General features: G+C 33.8%; 1 protein-coding gene across 1 annotated transcript in view; it reads right to left on the bottom strand.

The window, feature by feature from the left end:
• The window catches only part of LOC124093513 (phospholipid-transporting ATPase ABCA3-like), a 134,432-nt gene that overhangs the window by 16,206 nt on the left and 101,677 nt on the right, over window positions 1-16,549 (bottom strand). The window contains exons 23-24 of the mRNA XM_046445981.2: window positions 7,319-7,480; window positions 1,730-1,908 (exon numbers count right to left, since the gene is read on the bottom strand). Coding sequence (XP_046301937.1) covers window positions 1,730-1,908; window positions 7,319-7,480 — 341 coding nt within the window. The remainder of the gene's footprint in view (window positions 1-1,729; window positions 1,909-7,318; window positions 7,481-16,549) is intronic.

Below are 16,549 nucleotides of genomic sequence, written 5' to 3' on the forward strand. Positions count from 1 at the left end.
TTGGGGAAAACACAATTGCCTTACAAACACTAAATACAAAATAAAAAGAAATTATAAACAAATTTATGTCAAGGGCTGGGGTTGTGGCTCAGTGGCAGAGCACTTACCTAGCATGCATGAGGCACTGGGTTCGGTTCTCAGCACCATGTATCAATAAATAAAATAAAATTGACAACTAAAAAATATTTATGTTAATAAATTCCTCAACTATTCTTCATTGTTTCAGAATGGAGTAGAAGATCCTCAGCCTAGCACTTATGAGGCTTTCCCTGACACTTGGCTCCTGTCATTTTCTGCATGCATCTTATACTACCTGACAATACCTGAACTTGGTTCCAGACTCAGTAACTTCTTTGTAGCTCTCTGAATATTCTCTACCTCTTTGTCTACACATAAACTGACCCCTCTGCCTTGAATTCACTTTCCTCAAAGCCTGTAGCTTGTTGTTGGTGCCTCCTAGATACAATTTCAACATCTTATACTTCCTTCCTTTTATCAGAACTCGTATTTCCCTGGTTGGTATTTGATCTCTAGCTTAGTTCCCATCCTAAGGCTGGGGTCTTTACACATCTGTGGAGGTCTCCTTTCATATCTCCTTCAAGTCCTAGGATCTATTGCTTCTCTTCCTGGACCCCTTTAAGGAGTCTGAATGCTATACAATTTCTAATGTGATACCAGGCACATAATGGGTACCTGAGGAACATCTTTGGAATGTACGACAACCTCAGAGTGGGGCATCAGACTTTGCTTCCTATGAGCAATGTTACTACTAATAACCAGTTATTTGCTTGCTGACTTGTCCTGACTCCCATATCCCTAGCTTCTGCTTACCCACTGGAAAACGCCCTACTTCATCTTGTAGGTTAATACCTCAGCTGAACAGAATATTATCATAGGCTTTAGATGCCAGATGCTGAGTCCACTGGTGTCACCAGTGCTGGGCCTCTAGAGGCATATACTGGATAATCTGTTTTTCATGCTTCACCTAATTCCACTATTTATTTCTTCTTCACACACATTTTCTTGAGTACCTTCAGAGTCAGGCCTGTGCTGGGCAATATGAAGAAAAGCCACATTGAAGTGGCAAGAACTGAGACTGAGGTCTTATGGAACAGTTACGCAGTTTCATGTATTTTGGTAACAAAGAGGCTCCCCCCCACCCCCGCCCCGGCCACCCTGCCTCATACTTTTCTTTCCTCTGAAGATTTTGGTTCTCCAAATGTGGAGCAGTAGCAGAAGAATCACCTGGGGATGTGTTACACATGGAAATTTTCAGGACATACTCTAGAGGTACTATATCAGAGGACAGAGGCTAGCAATTTATAGGTTTCATAAGCTCTACAGGTGATTATAATAAATGCTGAAGTATGTCAACAACTGCTTTAGAGTCTTGACATTAAATATGTGTTCTACAAGAACCTAAGAATTTTTAAAATAAATATCCAGAGCCAATTCGGATGAAGGAAAAGCACTGGCAGGAAATGAGTCTCTGTCATAGGAGGTATTCAAGGGAGAACTTTATGTTATAAGCAATCCCTTAAAAACAATGTTCTAATTGATGGAGGTCACAATGTTTAGAAACCATAAGTTCAAATTATGATTATTAAGATCTCTGATTCATATATAGCCCAGTCAATATGGATTGACTTATTTTCCTATATCCAGTAATAGAGCTAAGCATGTGTAGAGATACACTTTTTGTCTCTAAGGTCCACGCTCAAGTACTCACCTTATTAATTTTCTTGAAGATGCCAAATAAAACAGAGCGATACACTAAGGCTCTCACATTCCATGAGACGGTGTCCAGAAGGAAAATCAAGAGGATGTAAAGAAATCCTGTGACAGCCATTGCAATTACATACTTTCCAATTCCATTTTCCTCCATACTATATACAGAAATTCCAATTTCTGGTGACAAGAACAACAACAAAAAATATATAGGATCACTTAATAAAAGTTAACATAATGAGAGGCCACTAAGAAGGTTGAGAAGAAGATTCTAACTTTCACTCCCCGCCCCCATGGATGCATCCTAGCAATTATCAATGGAAAACAACACCTTGGTAAAACACTCAAAATGTAAGAATAAGACTGAGTGTGCTCCCTGGGATTAATGAAAATCCTCATTGATAGGGTAAGAGAAAGGGTCTTCCTTAGACCACATCCCTCCCTGCTTTTCTAGCCGGGTGGCACACCATCACACAGAGAGGAATCCTGATGGCCCACAGTTTCTACAGAGGGAAAAGAGTACATAGGAAGCAGGGTAAATCCATTTTGGTTCTCAACTCTCAATTGAGATTCTAGTAGAAAAACTGAATGGTCTAAACCATACTGGGCCAGATAGAAACAAAGCAAGTAAGCAGAGCTTACGGAGCTCAGCAAGCCATTTTAGTGAAAGTATAGTGTGCCTGCCAGAAGTGGTACTTCACTAAAAAACAACATAGCCCACTGGCATAGCCAATCTAGGCCATGATTCCTAGACAGCCATTTTTGAGATGTAGCATCACCCTATAACCTGGGGTCTCCCATGGAGGGAAAAAGGCCCCCATGGCAAATTCCAAAAGCTAATAGGCCGCATTTGAAGGTTAAAATGTCCTCCCAGAAGAACACCTCTAGACTTTGCCAGGAGTGGGATAAAACCAAACCTGGGAATTTAAATAGCGCATCCCATGGCTTAAAGCGCCACACTTCAGATCCTACTCAGAAAGAACAAGACTACCACAGTACCAGAAAACACACACTCTGGCCTAGCCACATCACTGGCAATTGCACTGTTCACTTAGAACCCCAGTCTTGTTACATACTACAACCAGTAGTCTTGCTAGATAGCAGAACAGAGCCAGCTGCCAAACCTGAATTCAGAGCAAAGGCAGCAGCAAAGAGAACATAAAAGCAAGCTCTACCAGCTAAGGGACATTAATGGCTGACTCAGCCAGAATCATATGCTGCTATAAATAATGAAGAACTATCATTTTCAAAGAATACCTGCAAAAGCCAGAAAAGGTGCTGGCCTCTACCATTGAGTAAACCTTAAAGTAAAGACATAGGATTTAGGGAATTATAACACCTCTAAAACAGAGTCTCCAAACAAAGCTCTAACAAACAATGGACCCTAGAGAAAGGGAGGTTTATGAAATGTCAGTAAAATAATTCAGAATAATCACCTTTAGAAAGTTCAGTGAGTGGGTGGGGGTTGTAGCTCAGTGGTAAAGCCCTTGTTTAGCACATATGAGGCACTGGGTTTCATCCTCAGCATCAGATATAAATAAATAAAATAAAGGTATTATGTCCATCTACAACTAAAATATTTTTTTAAAGTTAGTAAACTCCAAGAATATACAGATAAAATATTAAAGGAAACTGAAAACAATAATGAACAAAATGAGAAGTTTGACAAAGTGATAGAAACTACTAAAAAAAAAACCAGAAATCTTAAAGATGAAGACTACAATGTCTGCATTTTAAAATGCAACAGAAAACTTTGAAGCTCAATTAAGCTGAAAAATAATCAGTGAGCTTGAAAACAGAACATTTGAAATTACCAAACTAGAGGAGAAAAAAAAAAATAAAGAAATATTGGATGAAAATTTCCCAAACTGATTAAGGAAGCCAACATCTAGATATTAGAAGCATAGAGATCTCCAGCTAAATAAAACCCAAAGATATATTCATCACATATGTCCGTCAGCTTTGTATCAGTATAATCAAAATACCTGACAAGGAAAATTCAGAAGAAATGGATTAATTTCTGGATACATACAAGCTACCAAAGTTGAACTGTGAAGAATTAGAAAAACCTGAACAGATAAATAACAAACAGTGATACTGAATCTTTTCTATCAAAGTAAAAGCCAAAATCTAATTGATTCACAGAACAATTTCACTGAACAATAAGGAAGAACTTATACAAATCCCTCTCAAACTTTTTTAAAAACAAAGAGGAAGGGATTTTTCTCAAGTCATTCCATAATGCTAGCATTATCTTGATAGCAAAACCAAATGAGGACAAAACAATAGCTAAAAATGATGCAAAAATCCTCAATAAAATACTAGCAAAAGCCAGGCATGGTGGTGTACACCAGTAATTCCAGCAGCTCTAGAGGCTAACACAGGAGGATTGCAAGTTCAAAGCCAGCCTCAGCAACTTAGCAAGGCCCTAAGCAACTCAGTGAGACCCTGTTTCATAATAAAAAGTATATTTATATTTATACTGGGTTCAACCAGTGCTAAAAAAATAAAAAACCCTAGTAAGCCAAATTCAATAGCACATTAAAAAGGTCATTCATTATGACCAAGTGGGCTTGATTCATCATGGGAAATATGGATGGTTTAACATGCATATACCACTAATTGTGATATATGCCCATTCATGATAGAAACAATTTAAATATATAAGCGAAATACCTCAACAAATAGAGGCCATATATGACAAACCCACAGTTAACATCATTCTGAATTGGGAAAAATTGACATATTTTCTTCTGACAATGATTCCCACTTTCACCAGTTTTATTCCACAAAGTACAGAAAGAATTATTCAAAGCAATTAGGCAAGAGAAAAAAGTAAAGGGCATGCAAATTATAAAGGAGGAAATCAAACTATCATTGTTTGCAGACATCAGCTTTTATATAGAAAATTGTGAAGAATTCACTAAAAAACTGGAATTAACAAATTCAATTAAGTTGCAGGATACAAAATCAACAAACAAAAATCAGTAGCATTTTATATGCTAATAGATACTAGAAAAATAAATAAAGAGAACAATGCTATGAAAAATAAAATAACTAGAAATAAATTCAACAAAGAGGTGAAAGAAAGACTTATATGATAAAAACTCATGAAAGAAACGGAAGAGAATACATGAAAAGATATCCCATATTCATGGATTGGAAGAATTTATCTTGTTGAATTGTCCATATTACTGAAATTGATCTACAGATTCAATACTTCCCCATCACAATACTAATGCCATTTTTCACTTAATTAGAAAAAAAAATCTTGCAGTTGGTATGGAGCCACAACAGACCCTGAATAGCCAAAGCAATATTGTGCAAAAGAACAAAGCTGACAGCATCAGGGCTATCAGATTCCAAAATGTACTGCACCGGTATAATCAACAAAACAAAACAAAAAGAAAACTATTCATGGTATTGGCATAAAAAGACACATAGACCAACAGTGTATAATAAAGAACTCAGAAATAACCCTACACAATTTCAGCTGGTTTTTTACAAACTCAAGAACACACAATGAAGATAGAACAATTTCTTCCACAAATGGTGGTGGGAAAATTGGATATTCACATGCAGAAGAATAAAACTAGACCCTTATTTCTTATAATATACAAAAAATTAACTAAAAAATGAATTAAAGACTTAAGTGTAAGACCTGAAAACTATGAAATTTGTAGGAAAAAAATAAAGGGAATTTTTCAGGACATTGAACTGGGCAAAAGCAAAAGTTGACAAATGGGATAATATCAAATTAAAATGCTTCTAGAGTGAACAAACAATCAGAAGAATGTGGAAAAAATTAAATTATACATCTGATAAGAGTATCCAGAATATATAAGGAACTTGAAAAACTCAGTAGCAGAAATAAGTGAATACCAATAAAGAATGGGCAGCAAACCTAAACAGGTACTTCTCAAAGGAAGACATTGATTGGACAATAGTATATGAAAAATGCCCAACATCAATAATCATCAGGGAAATGCAAATCAAAACCATAATAATTTCACCTCCTCTGGTAAGGATGACTACTATCCAAAAGAGATAGTATGTTATATAATTTCCAATTCTTTTGAGATTTTTCTAGATGTCTTTTATGAACTAAGTTAATAACAGGTATCTGAAAATTTTTCAAATAATTGTATACACACAGAGTCATTTCAGAGCTTTTAAATTCATTGAAGACAGCTATTTAATGCTGTATATTAGTGAGTATTCTATGTACACATGAAAAAAAATGAATTCTGCTGCTTTTGAGTACTGTTGATGAAAATGTCAATTTGGTCTAATTGATTACTAGAATTAATCAAATCTCCTATATCTCTTCTGACTTTCAAACTCCTGTTCTATCAGGTCTTTTCATAGAAGAATATTGAAATATCCAAATTATCATTGTGGATTTGTCTACTTTTCAGTACTCTCAATTTTGACTTTGAATTTCTCAATTCCTTCTTACAACTTTATGAACTATACAGCTTTTTTTGTGTGTGACACATCTAATCTGTTTTATGCTCTCATTTATTTCTTGGATTATGCATGGAAACAACACACATGATTATAACCTTATCCTGTCTTATCCTTTTACTACACTATACATGGGAGCTCTCTCTTCTCAATTTTTCCCCAGGACCCATCCACTTAAGCTTATTGGAATATCTGCATTTGAAGTACAACTGTTTTAATTCTGTGCTGCCCCATATGTAGAATCTGTCTTACATTTTCTCTTTCCCACATTCTCTTTTCCCCAGAGATATGAAAATACTGCAGAAATATGTAATAACTGACACAGGGTCCCTACTGGGGATTTCTGAAGTTGACATGAATGTTTATTCATTTCTTTTCACTGAATTAATTAATTTTTCACCTTTCCCTCAAAACTAGTGTGGAAAGTGTTTTACTCAGGCTTTTTCACTGCTGTGATTAAAAAAACCTGACTATAATGACCATAGAGGAGGATAAGTTTATTTGAGGGCTTAGTTTCAGAGGTCTTAGTCTGAAACTTAGTCTCATATTATGATCAGAAAGCAGACAGAGAGACAGACTCTTGCCAGATACAAGCATATACTCCAAAGCCACACCCCAATTCCTCCCTCCTCCAGCCACACCCTACAACTTCAGTTACCAGTTAATCCCTATCAGGGGATTAATTCACTGATTCAGTTAAGGCTCTTAGAATCCAATCATTTCTTCTATGAACTTTCTTGCATTGTCTCACATGTGAGCTTTTGGGGGACACCCCACATCCAAACCATAACAGAGGGGAAGAGGGATGACAGAAAATGCAAATACAACACAGATTACAATTAGATCCTCACCATGGAAGTCTTTTCTCATAGAGAAGATGCATTATGTACATATTTTACATATAAACATTTTTTGAATCTTAGCTCGATCTTGTACAAATTTTTGTGTAATAGCGCAAGTTATTTATATTTGTGCAAGGTTTTTATTTCCCTCAAAATGATGATTACATCACATAACTTGATATGTTAATGAAAAAATTCACAATAATGTAAGAAGAGTTATTTACACTGCATAAGTTGTTACTAATAACTCTGATGAGACTTGGGAAGTAACAGATACTCACTTTCTTTACTACATCTTGGGGTGTTAGCCATTTCTGGTAAGGAGGCACACAATTTCTTTGTCTCTTCAAGATCATAAAATTTTAGGATGCTCATCCCAAAGTTATACATAGGTATCAGTGTCAACATATTAAGTATGACATTTTTCCTGGCAGCTTTATAGCCTTTAATTAAAAAGAAGATAACATTAGCATGTTCCATCTAAAATGAACTGTTGGGCTAGGGATATAGCTCAATTGGTAGAGTGCTTGCCTTGCATGTACAAGGCCCTGGGTTTGATCCCCAGCACCTAAATAAATAAACAAATAAATAAATAAATGAACTCTCCCAGGAAAATAATATCTCCCTAAGTTGGTCAAATTAAACTGAGAAATTATAAAGCCATAATACTGTTTTCACAAAAACTCCAGTTGCTTGCTGGGAATTATACTACCTTTGATATCTTAAAAACATAGTTTGCATTGATAATTGCAATTCTGGAAAATCCTTTTAGGAAAAAGTTGATGTCCATTATAATCTGTTTTCCTGTCATCTGATGTGAACAGGAAATTAATATTGATAATTTCTCTTATTTCTATCCTATGTGTTCAATAAAGAAGCAAGTTGTGATGAGAAATTTATCCTAGAACTCAATGGTAGGGAAAATATAAGGAATATTTTGTCAGTTGAAAGGAGATATATTGTCAAAGAAACAAAGTTAATAGAGGTTTCTCTATTAAAGATATATAATAGTTGATGGATATACATGAGGAAACATGAAACATAGTTAAGTACTAAGGTTCTGAATTGTCACTGAAGACTGAATTCAGATCATTGGGAATAAAGATAAATCAATAACTCTGAGTAAAAAGACTATTCATAAGACTTTCTGACATAAGAAATGTGGCCAATGAGTGAGGATGACAGATGACAAAGAAAGAGAAGTTTCCACCTACCACGTAAATTCTCTAAGTGGTAAAGTCATCCAAGTCTGGTGCAAAGAGGGTAATAATTGGTGTAGATACATATAATTTGACAGATAGAAATAATATGGAATACTGATTGCCCACTTAAATAGATGTCCCAAATAACAACAGGATAATGTTTATCTAGTCTCTCTCTGGAAGGCATTTAAACATCCTCTTACCTCCAAGGAGCAGAGGAAAATCTTCCAGATAAAGAGGAGTAATATGATTCCTTAGTTGACAAAGTGCTGAAAGCTACTATCATATGGTTGGGAGTGAGGCAGGGATACAATGTGTTGTAAAAACATGGATAATATTCATTAAATATTTATCCTCCATTACAGCAGGTTTCTTCTTTTGGCTAAATACTGACCAATAAGTAGAATACCTTGCACTCATGTATTCAGGGATCAGATAGAGGGCTGAGCATATCATATATGGAGAATGTGGAGTGCCATTTTGTGGTTTGCTTCCTTCTTTCACTTTCAAGATTGCTTGCATAACTCTTTAGATCTGATTTCTCCATCAGAGAGCAGCACTCCACCTGATCCCAGCTTTATCTTCATATCTGCATATGTGAGTATTTTTTTCAGTTTGATTTTTATTTATTTTTAATGTAATTTTTTTATTTATATATGACAGCAGAATGCATTACAATTCTTATTACATATAAAGAGCACAATTTTTTCATATCTCTGGTTGTATACATAGTATATTCATTCAATGGGGTAATTAATGATGGTGGAATGTGATGATCATTACTATCCAAAGTACATGCATGAAGACACAAATTGGTGTGAATATACTATGTGAGTATTTGTTTTTAATCCCCCATCGCCCTTTGACATACTGCGAGTTTAGTGGCGCTGGTCATGGCAAATTACTGTTAGGTTATCTTAAATATTCTTTTACAAATAATGTCTATTTTATATCTCAATTATATACAATAACTTTGCAAAACTCACTCATTAATTTTCACAGGTTATCTGCATTTAATTTAGATTTTACATATATACAATAGCACCATCTACAAATAATAAGCTTTATTTGTTCTTTCTAATATTACACTTTATATTTTCTGGCTTGTCATAGTGACTACAACTTCTGGGACCATGTTGAACATAGAAATGATAGCATCTTTGGTATATCTACAAACTCAAATGGATATCTTTAACAACAATAGTACATATCATAAAAAATCTTCTAGTGAATATAAAAAGATGTCTTTATAACTTCATGTGCAAGAACAAAATAATGATAATACTAAAATCTAAGAACACTATAAAGGAGGGAAATTCCAGGTCAATCAGGTTCATGAACACTAACAAAAAATTGCTTTATAAAATATTAACAATTTGGATCTAGAAAGGCATGATAAGGGATAATAAAAATGTTTGATTATTATAGAAACAATTTAACATTAACAAACAATTAGTAAATATCTCCACATTAAAATAAGGAAGAAAAACCAAATGATTATCTTTCACTAATTCAAAAGAAAAAGTGCTTCTTAAAATTCAACACCTGTTCATTATAAAGCTTATTAAACTTACAAATGAAGGAAACTATCTTAACCTAACATATTGTATCTATAAAAATCATTAGTTTATAGTTGTTTAAGTATCTTTTTACTTTGGTCAAATACACATAATATTTATCATTATAACAACTGGTAAGAGTACAATTCAGTGGCATTAAATACATTTACAATGTTGTATAACTGTCATCACTAACTTTATTCAACATGTTTTCATCCTCCCCAACAGAAACTGTATCCATTAAACAATAACTCCCATGTATCCCTATCCCTAGACTATGGCAATCTCTTTTCTATATCTGTGTATATGAGATTGCCTATTTTAGATATTTCATATTAGTGGAACCATATAATATTTGCATTTTTGGGTCCCTCCAATTTCACCTAGCATAACATTTTCAAGGTCCATCCACGATGTAATTGGCATATAAAATTGGTTACTTTTTATAGCTGAATAATGTTCCATTTATTGCCCATAATATATTTTGTACAAATGTCTTTTTGAGTCCTTCTTTTAAAATCTTGGGATGCATACTTAGGAGTTGGATTGCTGGGTCATATGATAGTTCTACATTAACCTGTTGAAAAACTACCACATTCTTTTCCACAATGCTCAGGAATCCATTTCTTCTCATTCTTCATGACACTTGTTATTTGTGTTTTTTCCCTATAATACCTATCATAATTGAAATGAAGTGTGCTACTTCTTTCTTGCTTTAAGTTTTATGTTCTACCTACTAATGATATGAGCATCTTTTCATGTGCTTGTTTAGCATTTGTACATCTTCCTTGGGGAAAAAGTCTATTTAGAGCCCTTTTCACATTCTTTATTTGGGATAGCTTTTTGTTGTTATGTTATAAAAGTTCATTATATTTTAGATACTATATCATCAAATATATGAATAGAAAATCTTTTATCTCATTCTATATGCCATCTTTTTACTTTATTTGATGCACAAAAGTTTTTTCTTTAAATTTTTGGTGATTGCTTTTTCTTTTGTTGTTTATGTTTAAGAACCCATTGCCAAATCCAAGGTCTGTTCTCTTCCAACAGTTTTATGGTTTCAGCTCTTATATGTAGATCATTAATATATGATGGGATAACCTTTGTATATTGTGTGAAATAGGGTTCAACTTTATTTAGATGCAGAGAGCCAATTTTCCTAGCACCATTTTCTGAAAATATCCATTCCTCATTAAATGATCATGGCATCTTTGTTGAAAATTAGTTGATAATATATGCTCCATACTACTTTAATTTCTATAGATTCACAGTTTTGAAGTCAGAAAGTATGAGAACTTTATTATTCTTCGACTATATTGTTTTGGTAATTCAGGGTCCATAGCAATTCCATATGAATTTTGAGAACTGATTTTTACATTTCTGTGAAAAAAAAAGCTGTTGGTGTTTTGCTAGGAATTGTGTTGAATCTGTAGATAATTTACTAGTATTGGTACCTTAACATTTTTAAGTCATGCAATCCATAAACATGGGATGTCTTTCCATTTATTAATTAGGTACTCTTTAGTTGCTTTCAGTAGTGCTTTGCAATTTTCAATGTACAAGTTATTCACTTCCTTGGTTAGAATTTTTCTTTTTAAAATATTTTTTAGTAGCCAATGGATTTTTAACTATGTGGTGCTGAGGATCAAACCCAGGGCCTCACACATGTTAGACAAGTACTCTACCACTGAGTCACAACCCCAGCCTGGGTTAGAATTTTTCTAAAGTATTTACTTCTTTTGGATGCTATGACAAATGGAATTGCTTTCTTTTTTACAAAACTGATTTTAGTGTATTAATCTTATAATCTGAAATTTACTAGAAATCCTTCCTGGTTATGGCATAATCCTATAATCCTTGTTGTACTTGATTTTCTAGTACTTTATTGAGGATTTTATACATAATTACAATGGACATTAGTCTCTATTTTCTTTTCCTGCGATGTCTTTATCTAGCTTTGTTTTCAGAGTGATGCTAGTGTCATAGAGTGAGTTAAGGAATACTCTTTCCCCTGCTATTAGAACTTGAGAAGGATTCATGTTAACTCTTCTTTTTTTTCCTGTACTTTAAATGTCCCTTTTTTATTTAATTGATTTTATTTTTTTTAAATACACAACAGTGGAATGCATTACAGTTCTTATTACACATACAGAGCACAATTTTTCATCTTTAAATATTTAGTATAATTCAGTAGGAAATTTATCTGGTCTTTTCTGTGAGGTTTTTGATTACTCATTTTGTATCTTTACTTGCTAGAGGTCTATTGAGATTTTCTATTTCTTATTGAATTGGTTTAAATCATCTATGTGTACCTATTAATTTGCTCATTTCATCTCAGTTATCTAACTTTTGATGTACAATTGTTCATAATCATTTACTCATTTTTTTATTTCTGGTCAATTGGTATGTATATGGCTCTCTGAAATATCTCATGTCCATGGGTGCTTCTGAATGCCCCATTTTCCTGACGATCCTTTCCCTGTCTTTTGTCTCTGACCTTAGGCAAATTGTTTCTCAGCAGTGCCTGTTGTTTCTCCTGCCCTGTTTTTCTGAGCGAGGCAAAACAGAGAAAAGGGACTTATGTTGGTCCTATAGATGAGGAAGACCATACAGACTTACATGCAAATTTATGATGAAACTCTGCTGTATTTCCGCTGGACCTAGGAACACGTTTATGTTCTTGGAGAATGGTTTGTGTCTTCAAGTCTGCCACCAAGGTGGCAAAGGGATAAAGCAAGGACATGTAATAATGCCATAGATCTTTCCTATTTCATTAAGTTGCTTTTTTTTTTCTGGTTCAGCAATACTTGATTGTTTCAAAACTCTGTCAATTCTGCAGAGTTCAGCTAAAGATTGTTCTGATAGTTTCTGCTTATTTTCTTCATGTTTATGCAGATGGAGAGTGCTATCTATGTTGCTATTTTTCTAATATTATTGTTTTTATTTTTAAAAACTTTTTAATCTACTTTTTAAAATTGACGTATTGTAGTTATACATAAAAATGGAATTCATTGTGATATACTCACACATGTACATGACAGGCTACTTTCATTCTGTTCTTCCTCCCTTTGGTCAGCCCTGTTTCCTCTCCTCCACAAATCTCTCTTCTATTTTCATGAGACTCTACCCTTTTTAAAATTTATATTTCTCTCTAGTTTCCATATATATGAGAAAACATTCCACCCTTGAAATTTTGCATCTGTCCTATTTCCCTGAGCATAATGTTTTCCAGTTCCATCCATTTACCAGAAAATATCATGATTTCATTCTTTATGGTTGAGTACAACTCCACTGTGTATATATATATACCACATTTTCTTTGTCCAATTGTCTATTTAGGGACATCTGCACTGGTTCCATAACTTGGCTATTATGAATTGCACTGCTATAAACATTGATATGCCTTTATCACTATCATATGCTGTTTTTAGTTCTTTTGGTTAAATGCCAAGGAATAGTATAGCTGGGTCATATGGTGGACCCATTCCTATTATTTTGAGAAATCTCCATACTGTCCTTCATTGTGGTTGTATCAATTTGCAGTCCCACCAACAATGTAAGTACCTTTTCCCCCACATCTTCACCAGCATTTACTATTATCTTTATTCTTTATGATTGCCATTCTAACTGGAGTGACATGGAATGTCGGCATAGTTTTGATTTGCATCCTACCTGATTGCTGGAATGTTTAACATTTTTTCATACATTTGTTGGCCATCTGCATTTCTTCTTTTGAGAGATATCTATTTAGTTCAATTGTGAATTTAATGATTATGTTTTTTGAGTTCTATATATATTGTGGTTCTTAGTCTCATCAGAAAAGTAGCTAGCAAAGCTTTTCTACAATTCTGAAGGCCCTCTCTTCATGTTTTTATTTCTCTTGCTGTAAGAAGCTTTTAATTTGAAACCATTTCTTTATTTTTTGAGCTTTAAGAGTCTTTTTCAGGAAGTTAATGCCTGTGCCAATATGTTAAAGTGTTGGCCCTATGTTTTTTAACTTGTAAAGTTCTTTCATGTATCTCAACCATTTAATTTTCACAAGTTTGTGAGTGAATAGTACTAATATTCACATGTTATAGATAAAGATCCTCTAATCAGAGATATGAGAAATCATGTCTGATATCTAAGAATTAGAAGTAACCAAGGTAAGTCTTCTTTCTCCAGGATTATGGCCTCCTTATACACTCTCAATGCAATTTGCTAAGGAACACTAAACTGGACAAATCCTGCCAAATTATTCCCAGTATCTCCATTTATTCTGAAGAGATTTCAAAGTAGAAAAAAATAAATATGGCGGCTAGAAAATCCTTCCATGAAGCCATCTAGATATTTAGATGACTCTTTTCTCTGAATATGACATTTCTAAAAAATTTATAGGAAGAAATGCTCCTATTTCTGCTCAAAGATTACCTATTAATCTATTCAATTTTTTGAGCAAATATATAAGAAGGCTTTGAACATCAGGGCACTGAATTTATGGTGGTTAAATATTATTTTATATCTTTGCTGCTCTGTAAATTGTGCACACAGATCCCTTTTCTGAGACTGTTGCTTAACAGATCCTGGTCTCTCAGTGGTATTTTTCTTAATAAAAATGCAAAGAGATAATTTCAAACCAACCATCCTTGAATTACTTCTTGGAGAATATCTAATTCCTTGGGGAGATAAGGCTTGAAATACATTATATAACTATTTTATATGACCTGTAGACACATGGAATCAGAGCACTTAGATACTCTGTGAGGATATTCTTGAATCAATATCTAATATTTCAGGAGATTTTAGAACACAGGATTGTCTTGAGACATGGACATTTTCTTTTCATCAGAACAGTGTGATTGAGAGGTGAGGATATCCTGGAGCACAATTACATTATAAAAGACTAGAATATTTTTAAGTTTAATTTTTATTACAACTATTTATCAAATATTTGATAACTGCCTATATATGCAGTTATATAGGCAGTTATCAAATATTAGATAATATAGGCAGTTATCAAATATTTGATAAACACACACTAAATAACCTCTGAGTTAAAATAGGAATTACAAGGGAAATTAGAGAAATAATTCTAGTTGAATAATAATAAATAGACAACATATCAAAATTATGGGATGCAAATAGAACAGTATTTTGAATAAATTTTATAGCTTTAAATGTTTGTGTCACAAAGAAGAAAGACTTTAAATTATGTAATATTTGACCTTACACAGACATAATAAATAGATAAAATTAAATCAAGCTATACAGAAAGAAGGAAAAATAAATATAAGAACAGAAATCCATAAAATAGGAAACAAAAAATAGAGACTATTAACAAAGTCCAAAGGTCACTCTTTGAAAAGATTAACTGGTAAAAATCCTGGCAAAATTATGGGAGAGGGAGAGGAAGAAGGAAAAAATAGAGAAGACAGTAATATTAAGAATGCCTGTACCTTAAAAAACCTTGCTATGTTTTAGATATGAGGTGTCCCCTCAAAGCTCAAATGTGACACAATGCAAGAAATTTTAAAGGTGAAATGATGGTTTAGTAAAGTTTTAACCTACTTAGTGCATTAATTCTCTGATTGGGATGAACTGTGTGGTAACTATAGGCAGATGGGGTTGGGCTGAAGGAGGTGGGTCACTGGGGTGTACTTTGGTTTGTCCCTGGTCTGTAAGTCTCTCTCTCTGTCTCTCACTGCTTCCTGGTATCATGTCCCAAGCTGCTTTCCTCCACCACATTCTTCCATCAAGATGTTTGGCCTCACCTTGGGTCCTGAGCAATGGAGCCAGCCATCTATGGATTGAGACCTCTGAAACTATGAGCACCAAATAAACTGGTCCTCCTCTAAAATTGTTCTTGTCAGGTCTTTAGGTCACAGTGGCAAAAAAAAAAAAAAAAAAAAAAAAAAAAACTGACCAAAGGAGACCTTAAAAGATCATTAAAGGATCATAAGGAAATATTATAAATAACTTCATGTCAATAGTTTCAAAATGTAGATAAAGTGCAAGTGTTCTTAGAAAAAGACCACACAATGGTGTCACAGGAAGGTATAAGAAATTTTAATAGCCACATATCTTGAAGAAATTTAATCTATAATTAATAACAAAACCTCTCACAAAGGGAACTCTAGATCCTGAGGCATTTACTGGTGAGTTCTGTCAAATAAATAACAAAAACACATCAAAATCCTCCCATACGACCTCAAGAAAGGGATGAATCCCTGCAGATATTTTGATTTTAGCCGTGTGAAATCTGTCCCAGACTTCTAATCTACATACTTTCAAGATAATAAATTTGTATAAATTTTAAAAATTAAAAAAAACCCAAACTGCTAAATGTGTGGTTATTTGTTACAACAGCATTAAAAACTAATACAGACTAATTGATAGCAATGTGATTAATTCAAAGAATGAGCAGTAAGACTTTTTGCATATTTTAGTCTACTAGTCAGAGATCAATTTTTTTTCATAGGGTTTAATAAAAAGGCATGCAATCAGTATTAAAGTAGTCTTCATGTAACTCAAGGAATTCATTGGTGGAAGGTTGAGGCCTAGTGTCAGGAAATGAATTAGAAGACTGCAAGACCAAGCGTGGTTGATTGACTAACAGATGCCAAATTAATGTTTATAGGGTGCTTTGACAAAGGAGTAGCAGCTGCCTATACTCTAAAACATTCCTATTTGTGGTTGTTGTCAGTCCAGGAAGCTATCCTTGAAACTTATGAGCAAAGGAGGAAAATGGAAAGAATGTACATATCCTGAG

Source organism: Marmota monax, unplaced genomic scaffold (genome assembly GCF_021218885.2).
Source record: "Marmota monax isolate L192 unplaced genomic scaffold, Marmota_monax_Labrador192_F-V1.1 WCK01_AAM20220418_F8-fsc00035, whole genome shotgun sequence".
NCBI classification, from domain to species: Eukaryota; Metazoa; Chordata; class Mammalia; order Rodentia; family Sciuridae; genus Marmota; species Marmota monax.